General features: G+C 40.6%; 2 protein-coding genes across 6 annotated transcripts in view; one reads left to right on the forward strand and one right to left on the reverse strand.

Annotated features, from left to right (window-relative positions):
* The first annotated feature begins 3,257 nt into the window (after positions 1 to 3,257).
* Positions 3,258 to 10,864, forward strand: LOC104937806 (twist-related protein 2). Its single transcript, XM_010754152.3, has 2 exons — positions 3,258 to 4,415; positions 9,108 to 10,864. Exon 1 carries the CDS (start codon positions 3,514 to 3,516, stop codon positions 4,084 to 4,086), a length of 573 nt encoding a protein of 190 aa, XP_010752454.1. The 5' UTR covers positions 3,258 to 3,513; the 3' UTR covers positions 4,087 to 4,415; positions 9,108 to 10,864.
* Positions 10,347 to 16,047, reverse strand: part of LOC104937657 (histone deacetylase 7) — a 38,520-nt gene continuing 32,819 nt past the window's right edge. For 4 of the 5 annotated variants that reach the window (XM_019267636.2, XM_010753976.3, XM_019267637.2 and 1 more), the window contains 4 exons: positions 15,290 to 15,423; positions 15,124 to 15,208; positions 12,914 to 13,052; positions 10,347 to 12,818 (listed from right to left, as the gene is read on the reverse strand). In XM_019267636.2, coding sequence (XP_019123181.1) covers positions 12,776 to 12,818; positions 12,914 to 13,052; positions 15,124 to 15,208; positions 15,290 to 15,423 — 401 coding nt within the window. In that variant the 3' untranslated portion in view covers positions 10,347 to 12,775. The remainder of the gene's footprint in view (positions 12,819 to 12,913; positions 13,053 to 15,123; positions 15,209 to 15,289; positions 15,424 to 16,047) is intronic. The other variant, XM_010754052.3, reaches the window with a different exon arrangement.

Genomic DNA, 16,047 nt, shown 5'->3' on the forward strand with positions numbered 1-16,047 from the left:
TGAAGACTTGATTCTGTGTTTGAGCCTCCACCTTTTTTCCTTAAAATCTTCACCCTTACCCAGTTTGCATTAGATGTGCTTGTCATCCATACCTCTTATCCTCTCTTTGCAAGAGCCCCCCTTTACCTCACCCAGTCCCATCACCACCATCCCCCCACAAACCATGCACCTTCACCCTTTCAGCCCCCACCCCACTCCTCCTGAACCCCTCTAAGTGGATACCCCACAGGAAGGGCTTCTCCAGGGGGGAAATGGGTCCCAGATGTCTGCCTTTGTGCCACTATAGGCTCCTCGGGAGGGATGGAGCCGTGGAAGGGTGGGTATGGGGTGGAGGAGGGTGGAGTGTGCTGTGTGCAAACATCAATAACAGCAGCCAGGAGGGTGAAGAAACTCACGAGGTGAAGGTGAGGAGGAATTTAATGATTGGTTCCTTTTGTCAAGCCAGTGTGGGTTTTCAAATACATCATTTATGATTGGTCGCACTGCTGCACTCCTACCAGCTGAGTGCGTCACCGCAGAGCTTCGACCTTTCGGTGTATGACGGTAATTGAATTGACTGCATTACGAACTTAAAGAAACTGTTTTACTTTTTTTTTTTTTTTTTTTCCTGAAGAACTTCAAACGCATCAACATGGCCGCTCTTGAGTGCATATTTCAGTCAGGACCAAACCATATGTTGTAGAGACAGAAACAGACAATCAATCGGTCTTCTTTGATATCCAAACTCCTACCCCCTGTGCGTGTGTGTGTAAGCCAATATATATTGATATATACTGATATGTGTATGATCTATTTTCAGCTCCAGAAAGGGTTAATTATGACCCCCATGGAAATAAAACGAAGACGAGAGCAGGGCCTGAGTGTTTAGTGAAACATTATGTCAAGACTCTGACAAGGAAATGAAATGTGCAACATCAATCAGCCTATGAGGACAGAGATCAAACGAGCCTCCACACTCCTGCATCTGGTTCTGTTTGGACAGCCTCACTTTTTTCCCCCTTCTCCCTCTCCTTTCTTCTCCTTTTCTTTTTCCCCTTTTCTTATTCTTCTCCCATTCTCTCTCTCTCTCTCTCTTCTCTCTCTCCTTCTGTTCTTCTATGCGCCACGACATTCCTGTAGGCCTACTCGCTTCGTTAGCTCATTTTTTCCATGATGGTGGCACGAAGCCACGCTTTCGCTAAAAGGTAAGCGGCAGCTCCCGAGATTAGCCTCAGCAACAATGACTTTCCTGTCCCTCCACTGTCTCCACCAGAGCTCCCAATAAGCCCCAATTCTAATACCAGTTAATCCTGGAGTTGACTTAGCCTGTTATGTAAATACAACCTCATATAATTCACTGTCTCTGTCCACGGCCTTGCTTTGATGGCCAGATGAATTTTTTTTCTCTTCTTCTTCCAAGTTGATTGAACCCAACTGGGATCGAGCTACTTTCCGTTCAACGTCCCTCTGAATGAAATGTAAACCAGTGCAATCACAGGGCTCATCAAAACTCTTCTGAAGTGCTCTGTGCACATGCGCTCCTTCAAATGCCACGGCAATCACACCCAAATTGTTGGCTAGAAGCTGTCAAGCAGCATATCAGGAAAGATATGAGGTTTAGTTACAACCCAAGAAACTTCTGTTAGAGAATGATACAGATTTTCTGAATAAGATGTTCAGATGTTCTTCATATAACATCTCTGGACAGTGACAGTGGATTTTGTTCATTTTTGGAAACATGAAAGACACAGCAACTCTTCTAAAATTACATTTTCAAAGGTGTTGAAATGTAAAGGCTATCATTAGGTATACTGTCATCAAAAAGTACCAAGTTTCTACATCTCAGTGCAGCGGAAAACTCCCCACAAGATTTCTGTGCAGTGATCCACACATGAGTCACCCAAGTCATGACGCATGAAGGTATAAACAGACCCAATGTTGGGAAACTGATTTGGATTCAAAGGTAGATTTACGCAAGATTTAGTCATTTGTACGGATTGTTCTATCTTGGTGTAGATTGTTCTACCTTGGTGTCACAGAAAACGTGAGCCTGGGTACATGTATCGTCATTTTCTCAGGAGAACCTGTCTGCTGTGTCATGACTGCCAATGTGTAGAAAATGTGTTTAAGTGGCTGCAGACCCAGATGAGTTCGCGGTATGGAGTAACATGTGTCGACTCTGCCTTGAGGCCGTGGATGGCACAATTAGGTGCTCTCTCACCTCTACAGACTGAGGTCACTGGGCCACTGAGGTCAGGGGTTATTTAGGGTCCTGTCTGTGCTCCCTTCCCAACCCAACATAGATGACTGGGACAGCTGACGTCAGCAGTGACGTTAGAGGCGTTTATTCATTGAGAATTTTTAGATAGTGGATTTCTGAAGAGGTTTTGATTTCAGCGTTCAGTGTACTACTATTATATTAGTGTTTACAGAGACAATCATATGTTCATTTTGTGAAATTCTTTCCAGGATGAATGCTTGCACAACCTCACATTTTTTTCTCAGAACTACTTTAAGCCGCTGCGGCCAAACAGATTTATAAAAAATCCTTTTCTTGGTTTGCAGGACTTTACGGTCTGTCATGGCAAAATGTTTAATTTGTGTCATTGATAAACATAACTTCCACATCATAAAGTACATTGTTTAACCTATAAATCCTCCTCCAGCCTTTAATCTGCAGTATTTTCATTGACTCCGTGCACGTAGTGGTAGCGGTTTAACAGATTTGTTTTTATAGTGTCTGGTTATCAGCATGATAAAAATCATGGCAGACAAATGTTAATGTAAACTCACACTTGTAAGTCATGTTAAAGAACAAAATGAAAAACCTTTAGCACTACATCAATACACATGATTTATGACTTCCATGTTGCACACTTGATGTAGGAAAAAGCTTTTAAGAATGTGTTCATAAAAATACTTTAGGATTCAATATTAAAGTTTACACTGATTACTGGCAGAAATAAAAGGTTTAGAATGATTTCTGTCCTCATAATGAATTGATGAACGAGAATGCAGACACAAGGGTGCATGCGGCCTGACGCTCCAGCCCAAATCTGGAACCCATAAAACCTCAGACATCTCTGCAACATTAGACACAGCTCTTCTTATTGGCTGAGCAAACCACTTACCCCCTTCCTCTATCGCCCGCCCAGCTAACACACAGTTCCTGCTTCTCTGCCTAGCCCAGGCCGAACCACGCCCTCTGGAAGTCCGCTGAGCCAAAGAGAACTGCCCGCAGGCCCCGGGTTAGCGTTTGGGTATAAAAGAGGCGGAGGTGGACCGGCTTGTCAGATGGTTTGTTGTTGTTCTGTCTGCCAGGTTGAGAGGGGAATGTGAAAGTGAGAAATTTAACAAGCTAACCAGGAAACAGGACAGCCAGAGCAAGTCCAATCCGATGGAGCTTCAGAAGCCGTAATTTTCTATGACAAAAGAGAAGACTTTTTACAGAAGCTTGTCAAGTTCAGGTTTGTTGTCGCTTGAAGAAGTCCTGTCTTTGCAGTGGAGGTTAAAAGGCTGTTGGTTGACAGTACAATGAGAGAAGAGGTGTCCTGCACCAACTCCCCCGAAGGAGGTCTGGGGGCCAGCGAAGAGGAGCTGGAAAGAGGATCGAAGAAAACCCACCAGCAAGGAAATCGAAAACGTTCTCCTTACCCCAAGAAGGACAGCCTCAGCCAGGCAGAGGAGAGCAACACTGGCAGCCCCAATAGCCTGCTGCCGGCTGGGCCAAAGAGGCCAAAGAAAAGCCCTTCGACAGTCGTGTCATTGGCCCCCACGTCGTTGGGGCCCAGGCTGGATCAGCCCTTTGAGGACCTCCACTCTCAACGCGTTATCGCCAATGTGCGGGAGCGGCAACGCACTCAGTCACTGAACGACGCTTTCGCTTCTCTACGCAAGATCATCCCAACGCTACCTTCAGACAAGCTGAGCAAGATCCAGATCCTGAAGCTGGCCTCACGCTACATCGACTTCCTCTACCAGGTGCTGCAGAGTGACGAGATGGACGCCAAGCTGGCCAGCTGTAACTACCTGGCCCACGAAAGACTGAGCTACGCCTTTTCCGTCTGGAGGATGGAGGGGGCCTGGGCCATGTCCACCAGCCATTAGGATCCCAACGAACTTCTCTCCTAAACCCTCTCGTGTCCAAATCTTCACCCCACCGCCTCTGTCTGTGTTTGCACCCATTTCCTGACCTCTGAACCTCTGAATTCTTCCCTGATCTTAACCTTTTCATCTCAAACCTTTGCACACATCGATCTGTGTACCCCGTAATGGTTCACTTCTCTTCTCATCTCGGCCACTATTAATTCAGAGTTGGACCTATGCTACTAAAACCTCTCTCAGTTTTCCCTCCATTCTTCCCTCTTCCACTGCTCTCCCTTGTCTGTCCCACAGTTTAGTCCAGTGCAACAAGACGCTTCGCTGCAGCCCATCAGGTATGGACAAAATATATAAACACACTTACACAGACTGTTGTGTACAGATACATGCATGAACGCATACGGAAATAATACAAACATGCACACGTTTACAAACACTTCTGTACTCACCATGTCATCAGCACGTATTTCTTTCCATGCTCAAAATAAGTGTTTCGATACATTACCTGTAGCCTTTCAGCTTAACGAATAAATAACGCAAATTACATTTCAAGACATCTGCAAATCCATGCTTCAAAAGATCTCTTTAAGTATCTTGTTAAAATAAAAGATTAACTAAAAATTTAAACTTTATTGCTATAAAACACTGCGAAACAGAAACTGTCTTTGGAGGACTTGATCACAAATGTATTCAGACTAAAGAATTGAATTATTTAGTAGCGAAATTGCACCCAAATATACGTATTTATGAATTAATAATAAAAGCAACAAATCTCAATAAATCTGTAAACACTTCATTCATCTATCAAGTTTGTTCAGCTTCACATTGCAGGTTTAAAATTCCATGAACTTTTGAAACAGATTTTTTTTTTAATGCAAATTTACAAAAAATGTTTTACAATCTGTAAGAGCTGTATGCATGTGCATAATATTTGGAAAAAATATCTTATCATCTATATTATAATCCAAATTATATATCTTATTTAGATGTGAAAATGTTGTTTGCTCAAACTTCAGACTACAAAATCTATTCAATTCATTATTTACAAAAGAAAGAAAACAATAACTACTAAACTTATTTTGCTATTATTACTTTTTACTGATTTTTCAAATGGAACTTAAACAGTTATTATTAATAATTATTGGCTGTTTTTTGATATTTAGTTATTTGTTGTTGCATAAAACTGATTTTGTTAATAAATGTTAATATATATCAGATATCATCAAATAGATCAAATGTTGGTTCTCTGTCGGTTTGTGCAATAAACATAGATAAACATAAAAACACATTTCTTATTAAATAAAAGTCACTTAAAATATTATAAAATGTTTTATATTTAAATAACAAACAGTAAAAAAAAACAGAACATAACTTACACATAATATATAGCTTATATAGAATTTTTCATGTAAGATTTCAGTGAAAAATGCTTTATGTGAAATTCTTTTTTTTAAGTAAAATTATTTAAGATAAAGTTTGAATGAAATGACATAATAAAATATTAAAAATCAGTAAAAAGAAATAAAAATATATAAAAAAAATAATAAAAAAAATGTGTCTCTAAATTCTTTCCAAACTCATCCAGTATATGAACAAACCTGTTCATTTACATAAATATAAATATACATATAGTTATAAATCTCTTTGTCCTCACAAACACGTCAGGAATAAACTGTATGTATCCCAAACACTTTAAAACAACAGGAACAACACTGCTGAAGTGTGTCAGGTTGAATAAAAGATAATGAATACAATAAATAAAAATAACTAAACATAAGGCCGAGCATTTTAGCTATAATGAGCTAACTGCACATTATCATCATCGTAATCTAAACTCTGCAGTGTTTGACAGACCTCTGATGTATTTAAGACAAATGTTTTCCTCCAGAATCTGTAGGATCGACTTCACACAGGGTCTGGTTTTTTTCAGCCAGTTTAACAGACACCAGATTCCTGCACAGGTACAGCATGAAAGGAGGGAAAGAAAGGGAGAGTGGAGAGAAATAAGTGGAGGCACATCTCTCTCTCTCTCTCTCTCTCTCTCTCCTTCTCTTTCCCTCTCCCCTGCAGCCTTGCCCTCTCTCCTCAGGATCTTGTATCGTGCAATCAGGCCCCGCCGGGGCCCAGACAAGCAGGAACCTTTAGATTGGAAACAGTTGTGAGGTATTAGGAAGGTGTGTGTACCAGGGTTAGGGTCAGGCACACGGGCCTGTGTGTATGTGTGTGTGTGTGTGTCAGTGTATGTACATGTGCACTGGAGTGTATTTGTGTATGTGTGTGTACTGAGCTTTAATTACCTGTGCAGCAGTGCGCACAAGAATTTGTGAGTGTGTATATGTGAGCACATCTGCAGATTAGTAAACAGGAATACACTTGCATATGTTGTTTCAGTGATTTTATCTCTCTTGTCTCCTGGCTTTAGTTTTTATAGGACTTACAGTTTCTTTTTTTAATTTGCAAAAAAGCAGCCAGGAAGAAAACAAAATGACAACATACAAGATAAACATTTAAATGAAACCAGAGCGACAGGCTTAAAGGTGGCGTGCTGCAGAGACTGTGCAGAGATGAGTCTGTGTTGCTGTGCTGGTGGGAAATACACTTTTTCATCAGCTAGATGACAGATCGAGGTAAACACGTTTCAAACAGCCACACACACTGACACAAATCTTTGAGCAGACATAAAAATGATTACAAGCATTCGCAGACATTATTCACTGTGCAGGAATCAGTGAATCATAAATGATACCGTAAGTACTACTACACAGCTTCTATTCAACACATATATAGATTACACTGTCCAGGCGCACACAAACGCAGCCGCCGGCCATGTGCGCACTGCAGGTGTTCCACTCCACGTTATTACTAAACCTCAAGTGGCCCCTGCAGCAGGCGTCAAGGGCTCCAGTCGGTGCTGTGGATGGAATGCCAAGGCCCCTGCACGTGGAGCAGAGTGTCCTTGAATGCAGCCCGGTAGTTATTACCTACCACTTTGCCTGCACTGCCTGTTATCATCAGCTCTGCAGGGGCCACCACAAAAAAGTGCTAGAAATTCAAGGCCAGAAAGTGACCTGAACCTTTTGGGAAGGAGATGAGGTTGGAAAGATTCTGAGAGACATCAAAGACAGCGCATGTATGCATGCATGAATGTGTGTGTGTGTGGTGTCATTTAAAATTGTGTATAAGTGTTAAAAGTGTTAAATGATGTATCACTCATATATATAAACGCCCAAGTATTAAAGTTGCACCCTCTTTTTAATCTTGGATCTTAAAAATCCTGCTTCTCTTTACCCACCTCTCCTCTGTGGTGGATGGTATGTAGTGGGTGGACAAAATAATTGGAACACTTGACAATATGTCATTGTCAAGTGTATAATGTTCATTTTTTTGCTGAGACTGATTTCATTTTCATGAGATTGTAATTCATGTTAATGGATTGGATCCCAGCAAATCATAATGTGTTTTTTTAATAAGAAAATAAGTAGATAATTGGTTTGACCTGGGTTTACACCATCAGCAATATTATTGATATTTTGTACTTTCACTGCAGAAGAACCTTTAATGTTTTACTTGAGAGTCTAGACCATGCATACACACGAACATGAATGCACAACGGAGAGTTTTGTGCTTTTTGATGAGCATGATTTTTGGTGTGGGTGCGGGAGTCTGGCTCAGGATGAGACTTTCAGAATAAAGAGGACTGTTCTGTTTGAGATGGAAAAAACAATACTCTCCTTTCTGTTTATACCATAATCAAAATGCCTGTCACTGCTTTTTCCTCTGCCGGAACCTCTGGCTCTGCTACGTCTGTGTGTGCGTGTGTGTGTATTTTACACTTTGGACTGACCAGCTGTTGGATGCTCTTCTGTGCATATTAAATCTCTGGCTTTCACTCTGGACTGATCTGGGACCAGATGTAAAGTCCTCTGCGGCTCATCTGCGTTTTAAAAGCCTCATCCAGAAGTTGTGGCTTCTGATAGTCATCTTTATTTTTAGAGAGCCAAACTGTGAGCTGAGCGCAGGTGGGAGGGTGTGTGTGTGTGTGTGTGTCTGTGTGTTAGTGTGTGTACATTTGACTGCTGCATGCATATGTGCATGTATCCTTATGTGTGTTGGCCGTGCTCAGACAGCTGCAGGGATAAAGAGTCATGATGGAATGACTTCTGGTTTGACACGTAGGCAACAAAAAGCCACATAACTTCAGTCCAAAATGCATCAGAATCTGTCAAATGCTAGCATACAAACATAGAAACACAAATAATTATCTGCGATACACAACAACAAGAAAAAACAGCTTATAATAATATAATAAATCATTTTTAAAGTCTAAAATAAAAAGAAATGCTCCCATAAAAACCTTGATAAATGTATTTTCTTTGACAATTGTTTCCTGTGAAGCAATCTGAAACCAGCTCAGGTGTGGCGGACTCTGCCACTACCAATGAAACTATAATATAGAGATAATTACTGAAGGTGCATACATTTAATACCAGGAAAGGAGGATTATAACTCTAAATATTATCATAACTAGACAGATAAATGAGTTTCAAAAGTAACGTTTGTGCAAAATGCAATCAGCAAACTATACTTAACTATACAGTAGGTAACCCTTCACTCTGTTGCATTACATACCAATTTACAGATTCACACTTTTATGGTGTAATGAAAGTTGTGCGATGGGATGACACCCACAAACATATGTCGAACTCCTGCTGGAGTTCTTCTTCTCTCTCTGCGTGTGTCTTTCTTGAAGCATGGAAAGGCACACTGTAATTAGGGAGAACTGAGAACGCTCCAGATGAAATGTTTACTTGTTAAAACAAGAGAGGAGAAGTTAAGGAGCTGTAGGGATTTTTCCACTTTCCACTAAACAGAAGTGTTTGTTTGTTTGTATACACATTTTAGAACACACATCTCAAAGACTTTCAGTGGAGCTCTTTTCGCAGCAATGCCGCCACACGAGTATGACATGTCTTCTTATCTAAAAGTGTTATGATGTTAACTCGTGTCTGTGTTTCTCGTCTCTGCAGAAAACCGACAAATGGAAAAATTCTCTACACTCAAAGAAAAAATGTGTTCCCGCCTCACCAGACAATCCCCCATTTTCTAATCTTTAAAAAAAAAAAGGTTTATTTTTTTTTTCTCCTCTTTCTCTGGACACGTGCTCGACTCATGACACTGAGATGTATTCTTGCAGCTTGACTCTCGACGTTTTTTTTTCACTCTGTGTTTCTGAAACGCTGGTGAGGAGACGTGACAGTCAGATGCTGAACATTTTGAATGATGAAAACAAGAACAAAACAAAACAAAACAGCTGGCCTGCGTTGACAATGAAACAAAATGGCTGCTGGTTCGAGTGCCTTGGGTAACACCATGATAACCATCATCCACCATGACTCTTCACATCGGATGAATCACTGCCAGACAGACATTACGATGACTAATGATAATGGCACAGTGATGGTTAGAGGGCGGTCACAGCCAATGAATGTTTACAGCTAAAATGCTAATAAGCTAATCGCTCTGGCTCTGGAGGCCCCGTCTTGTGGGAAAAAGAGGAGCACGAGGAATCTGACGCAGATTTTCGACTTTGTTGTGCTGTAGTAACTGGATAGCTTTTTGTGTATTTTGGGTTTTTTTTAAAAGTGTATCTGTTTGTGAATTTGGTGTATGCACACTGTATTACTTTAACTCTGCTCATGCATTACACTTGGCTTTAAACGAAAAAACGTCCATGGGAAAATGTCTTAAACCACTGATCACAGTTCAGCCACTATTCCAATTGTGTTTATCTTCACTTAGCTGTTTTTAGTGAGCGTTGCAGAAAGTCTTGAAATGCAAGAAAATCTGATTCCTGTGCGTCTTTTTCCTGCAGCTTTAAGATATATCAAACTTGCTGTGAGCGTTTTCACTGAAAGATGCAAAGCAGAAAGCTTCTTGTAAAATGTGCCAAAGTGCTGATGAAGTGATTCCAGCCATATTATAGACCATAAGTAGTCTAATTACTGTTTGACATGTTTCTTTTGTACTGTTGTTTTGCATTTGCTTTTGATAACCTTTATTGTGTCAGCTCCTGTGGACAATAAAACTTTTCTCGATGCTGTATATGAGTGCGATATTTTGATAACCAAAGGAAAAATTAATTATGTGTTGGCGTTCGTAATTTAAATGTGAGGGGAAGCCGTGGAGAATTTAAGTTCAAAGGAGCGTGCATTTAGAAATAAATAAATGAGCTTATTCAAACGTATATAATTTACCTTTATTAAGGATTTTTTTTTTTTTGGAAACAAAAATAGTAGAAAAGACAAAAGGCAGACAAAAAACAAACAAGTCAATATGTACACTGTACAGAAACAAAATCAGAGTCAGTTAGGACAAAACTGGACTTTGCCTGCAGTTTTAATTAAGATCCAGTTTGTTAAAGCTACCTTCACACAGGTTGGTCAGCATGATACTTCAAGGCACATGGGCTGATAATTTGGTCTCTAAGTACACACAGGGTTCATTTTGGGGATTTTCAAATACAAAAATAAGTCATTTGCATTAATTAAGACAAAAGATAAGACGTTAGATATGTCAGGTCACTGTCATAAATGTTAAAACTACGTAAAGCTACACTCCCCTGTCGGACTGTCATACACATAATATGGAGCTGAAACCGCTCCACGCTCTCATCATTTGTTTTCACATTTTTATTACATTAACAAAGATTTGACAGGTTTTGAGTTGCACACACATAATGCAACGTAAAGAAATAAAGAAATAAAAGAGCAAACATACTGAACTTAAAAAAAAATAATTCATAGCACCGTCAAAATTGTGTTAGACATGCAAAGAGCACTTCAAAGACACAAAATCTGAATGTATAAATAGAAGTCCTGTAGATTTTTTTTTTTTTTTTTTTAATTTGAAAATGAATTTGTTTATATATTCATCTTGTGCTTTTGGTGCTGTTCAACTGAAACAAAAGAAACATTCACAAACTCTCCAAAGTCTTTGAAGTTCTTTAAGCCATGCCAGTCCAGGGACGGCACATTGTTCTCATAAACTTTGGTTGCGCTTAACCTGTGTCCAATTGCACTGTGAGGATATTCAACTATCTCAGTATTACTGCTCTATCTTAACTGCTAAAATGTTGTTTGGTCCGGGGAGCGAAACATCCCAGACGCTGACGGTAAATAGAACCGCTACGTCAGTGACAAACAGGACGAATCCGTTTGTCCTTGTTGTTGAAAGAAATAAAAGTATAAAATAAATTTACAAAATACAGCAGGAATGCTCGTCCACAGGTAGAATCAATGGTCCGCGTAACAAACATTATCAAAGTTTTGGATTTTAAGACCCAAGTTATTCTGATCCTCCCGTCCTGAGGGCACTGTAAGTGCACTTTAAGTGTGTATTTGTCATGCAGCCTTGGGATGAGTCTCATCCAGAATGTTAAAAATTAATTTCCTGATAACGGAGATCTGCATTGTCTCATATACAATCATTTCTGAGTGGTCACGCTGCACTGAGTCATCATGGGTGATTTCTGTCTTTGCTGACGTGTAAAGAATCTCTGTCAGGAACCTTTCAGAGTAATTACTTTCTCCCCTGATATTGATACACCAGTGACTCTAGAGGTATTAGCTCTTCACTGTGACTAATGCCACCGATACAAACTACAGTATGTCTACACATTTAAGATGCACTTCATCAAAGACTGCTATTTCTTCTTTTATCTGCTGGGGAGCTACAACAATAACTGCAGCGATCTAAAGTCTTTCTGCATGTGCCTCGCCTGACAGGCCAAGAAAAAAAAAAAAAGATTTAAGAAAATATGTGGACATACAAAACAATATGAAACATATGTATCTCAGACTTCGCTGTAGCTTCACTCTTACTGGATTCTTTAAAAAAAAAAAAAATCTCCTGCTGACATCCACAAAAATGTGTGCCATAGGTCAAACTAATGAATATTCAAATAAACTAAAAAAATATGAGCAAACAAAACGTTTGATTGTCAACATAGCCGATGAGGCTGCAGTCTCTTCCATCTCATCCAGTTCACATTACAGAACGGTACAGTGCAAAACGATCAGAGACTCCTGATCTTTTTCCTTCATGGGATTTTTGTCACATGCGGACAAATGACATCATCATAGCGGGATGTGTTTTAAGTGCAGAGTCTGCTGTCCTTCACCGGCACGTCCTGCAGTAAGCCGAGGTGATCTTTGACCCCCACCTTCAAGGTTACGACAGTCCGGACGGTCTCTCGCAGATCTTGTGGGAATCATTTACAAGGTGAATGTTTAAAGTCGCAGAGCTGTGCTTTGTCAAGTGTGTGTTCATGCTACGTCACGTTGTCAGCTCCCAATGCCACAATAGAGTGAAGATCCTTCATTAATCTGCCTCAGGTTGTCTTCCTTTACAATTTCTTCTCAGTTCAGTGACGTTCGGAGACGTCATGACAATACGAATGTTGCCCAGATAAATGTTGTGTGTTTGGTCTGACTGCAGCCAGTAGTAATGCAGGTGGAGGAGTTTTTGTGAGGTGATGAATACAGTGGTTGAACTGAGAAAGAGGAGGACATCTGCTTCCAGTGATGGTCCAAATGTAAAGCTCTGTGTGTGTATGTGTGTGCGTGTGTGTGTGTGTGTGTGTGTGTGTGTGTGTGTGTTTCCACTGAGACTAGGCTGAAGGCAGGAGGCTCTTTCTTCAGAGAGAATCAACTTTCTCTGTCAGTTTTTCTGACTGCTTCCTTAATAAACGAGAGAAAGAGAAAGATTTTATGATTCATAAAGTGCAGCGCCGTAATGACGTTGAAGCAGGTGGTATCAAAAACGACATCCTTACCTGTCAGCACCCATCGACAGCGAGGCGATGGCGCTGACAGCCTCACTGTCAGAGTCTCGTCTCAGCCGCCGTCTCTGCGCCTGCAGGTAGGACAGATCCACTGTGTCGGCCGAGTCCTTTACACTCTGCCAGTACTCACCTGCAGGAGGCAAGAAGATGAAAAAGAGGGAGAGGAGGAAGGAAGGAGAACGAGAGAAAGATTAATGGCCTCAGTTGTCAGCATTTCAGTGTTGTTTTCATCCTGAATGGTTCCTGGAGGGAAAGTGCCTGCACTGCATTATTAAAAAGCAGCACTTTTGTGTTTGATCCACCAGTTGTAGCCGTTTGATCTGAATATAAGCATTGACTGTGTTATAAACAGCCCGTGGTCTAAATGTCCATGTTGATAATTTCAGAAATGTAAACTCAAATTCAATCTGTTCTCTCAAGGTCTCCAGGCCTGAGTCCTGTGACACACAGTGGAAGTAAAATCAATCATTGTTTGTGAACGTGTTCGTCTATGAGCGCGTGTGTGTTCTGGCTGTGCATGCAACTCACATATATTTCACCCCGGGCTTAAATTATGGGCTTAACATTCTTGTGGCTTTGCAAATATTTTTAATTAATCTAATTTGGTTGGGATAACATTTGTGTGCAATCAGGAGGGGATGTTGCGAAGGTCGTGTGCCAGAGAAGTGTTTGAAGATAATTGGAGCCAGGGCGGCCGTGTGTGTGTGTCTGTCTGTGTGTGGGACGGCTGGAGGGAGGGATGGGAGACAGGGATGTAAAGGAGGAGAGGTGGCCAAAGAGAGCAGGGGGGATGAGGATACAGAGGGAGGTGCTAAGTGGAGAAATACAGACCAGAGTCACAGAGAATGGAAATGCAAAAAAGCTGAACACATTGCAGAAACTAGAAAAGCGGACAGAAAATTAAAAAATATTTGCCTAACTCGATAAATATAAAATGCTTTGAGTTAAATAAAACATTACTCTGGTAGCAAATATGCTCTGAAATATTGATTGTGCCTAAATGTTTTCCATGTCTGAGTCGAGAGTGTAAGGGTAGACGATGATGAATGCTGTACCGGTTGTACCGACGCTCTTTATCAATAAAAACTGACTCAACTTTAAATCCACCCATGTAAGTGAAGAAGATGCTATGACTTAATGGTTATGACACCATTAGCTGGTGCAACAGTAACAGGTGTATTTCTTTGATCATTTCTCATCTTCATATAAAGGCATGTACAGCCAACACAGAGGCGCAATAACAACTTGGCCAATATAAAAGACTTCCTGAAAACCCTTCAGCCTGACCTATTATTATTCAGCTCACATTTATTGCAACATTTTACAAAGGTATGTGACATTTGCTTTTCAACTGAATCAACAGACTGTGGAGGGAGCGAGAAAGTAAAGGCAACGGGAAAAGTTGCAGGTTAAATAAAGAAAAATGGGAACGACTTCAGAGGAAGAATAGAAACAGCAAATGGCAGGGAAAAGTTTTTTTGATGCTTGCAAACAATCAGTATAACTAGTAGAATGAAGGATCAGCACCTGTGTGTTAAATATGGAATTTAAGCGAATCATTTCCTCTTCATCTATAATAAACTATATATATATATGAAAAAAACATTTTCCTTTTTGAATATTAAAAGGTGAAGAGCAGTGAACAGTGACAGTGAACAGGCAGCTGATGTACTCTACACTGGCTGCTGCAGCTGCTGGCTTGGACAGCGGGGACAGTTCTGCAGACAAGATGGCGAAATAATACAACTCTGAACTCTGTGCTTCTGCTCCTCAGCTCCATATCTGAATATCCTAATTCATACCTTATGTCCATATTTAAAAAGTTCTTAAGCATTCCTAAAATTTCAAGACAAAATAATTGAGTTGGTCTGTTGAAATTTACTGAAAACATTCAGGACTCTGGACAGAAGATGCTTTCTCATAGGATGAAAAAAAGCTAAAGTGGGTGTTTTTTTTGTTTATTTATTTATTTCCATGGCACTGGACCTCACAATTGAGTGTTCTGCACACGGATCATTGTCTTGTCCTTGTTCCACTAGTTGTTTGCATTTGGATTTCTTTGTTGATGAATTCATCAAGACTCATTACAACAGATAACGTGTCTGTGTATATTTTTCACAGTGCTCCAAACCCTCTGAATGACGTGCTGCCGAGAGCTCTGGATGCTACGGGTTGTGTTGTGTTGAGATATCAGTCCTCACCCTGAACCTGGATGACTCTCTGCAGTGACTTGACAGCGTTTTCACAAGGCTTCTGGTCCAACACAGTCTGGGACAGAGGCTCCACCTGGGAAACAACAAGTGGTTAGAGGACGGAACATACTGTGTATCTCTATAGAGACACACACACAAACACACACACACTCACTTCCATGCCCAGCAAGGCGCTGACGCAAGCTTCAGAGGCATCACAGATGGCTTTGAGGTCGTGTCCCCCCTCCAGAGCTAGGACCACCCGACCCCCGGCCAGTGACATCAGCTGACGGGTGAGGAAGCCAAAACCTGGTAGAGAGCAACACACAAACACACACAGGTTAAGCCAGACAGTGATCTGAGGTCTGGGATATCTCTGTTGATTAACAAGATTTAAGGAGTCCTTAAGTTGTTGTGAATGTTTACATGCTGGTGTCACCTCGTAGATGCCTCTCACTTCTATTAGGATCAGCACTCATCAATTAGAATATATTTACTATATATGAGATTTATGAATCTACATTTTATTCAAAATTAAAAGGTAGTTCCTCAAGATCTTCTCAAATCAGTGCACAGACTGACTCTGCATTACAAACATTTCTCTTTGTAACTGCGCTCAGGAAGTTTTGGTTTGTTTTGATCAAAACTCTGGCATTCCACAGTTCCTCATGCGTGGTGCTAATGTCTGACATCAATAAGGCTGTTCAGCTGTGAAAGAGTGTTTATCCACCTGAAAACAGTCTGAGTAATGAACAAGCTTTATGATTCTGCAATTTGTCCCACAGGTTAGTAAGAGCTCCCTATTAACACAATCTGGGTGAGTAAATAACACGCAGGACCAACTAATTATATCAATTCTAACCAGTAAAAAAGTAAAAAAAAAAAACTTTATTCCATCATTCATTAAGCTAAATGTTTTGAACATATGAGTGT

Source organism: Larimichthys crocea, chromosome VI (genome assembly GCF_000972845.2).
Source record: "Larimichthys crocea isolate SSNF chromosome VI, L_crocea_2.0, whole genome shotgun sequence".
Taxonomy (NCBI): domain Eukaryota; kingdom Metazoa; phylum Chordata; class Actinopteri; family Sciaenidae; genus Larimichthys; species Larimichthys crocea.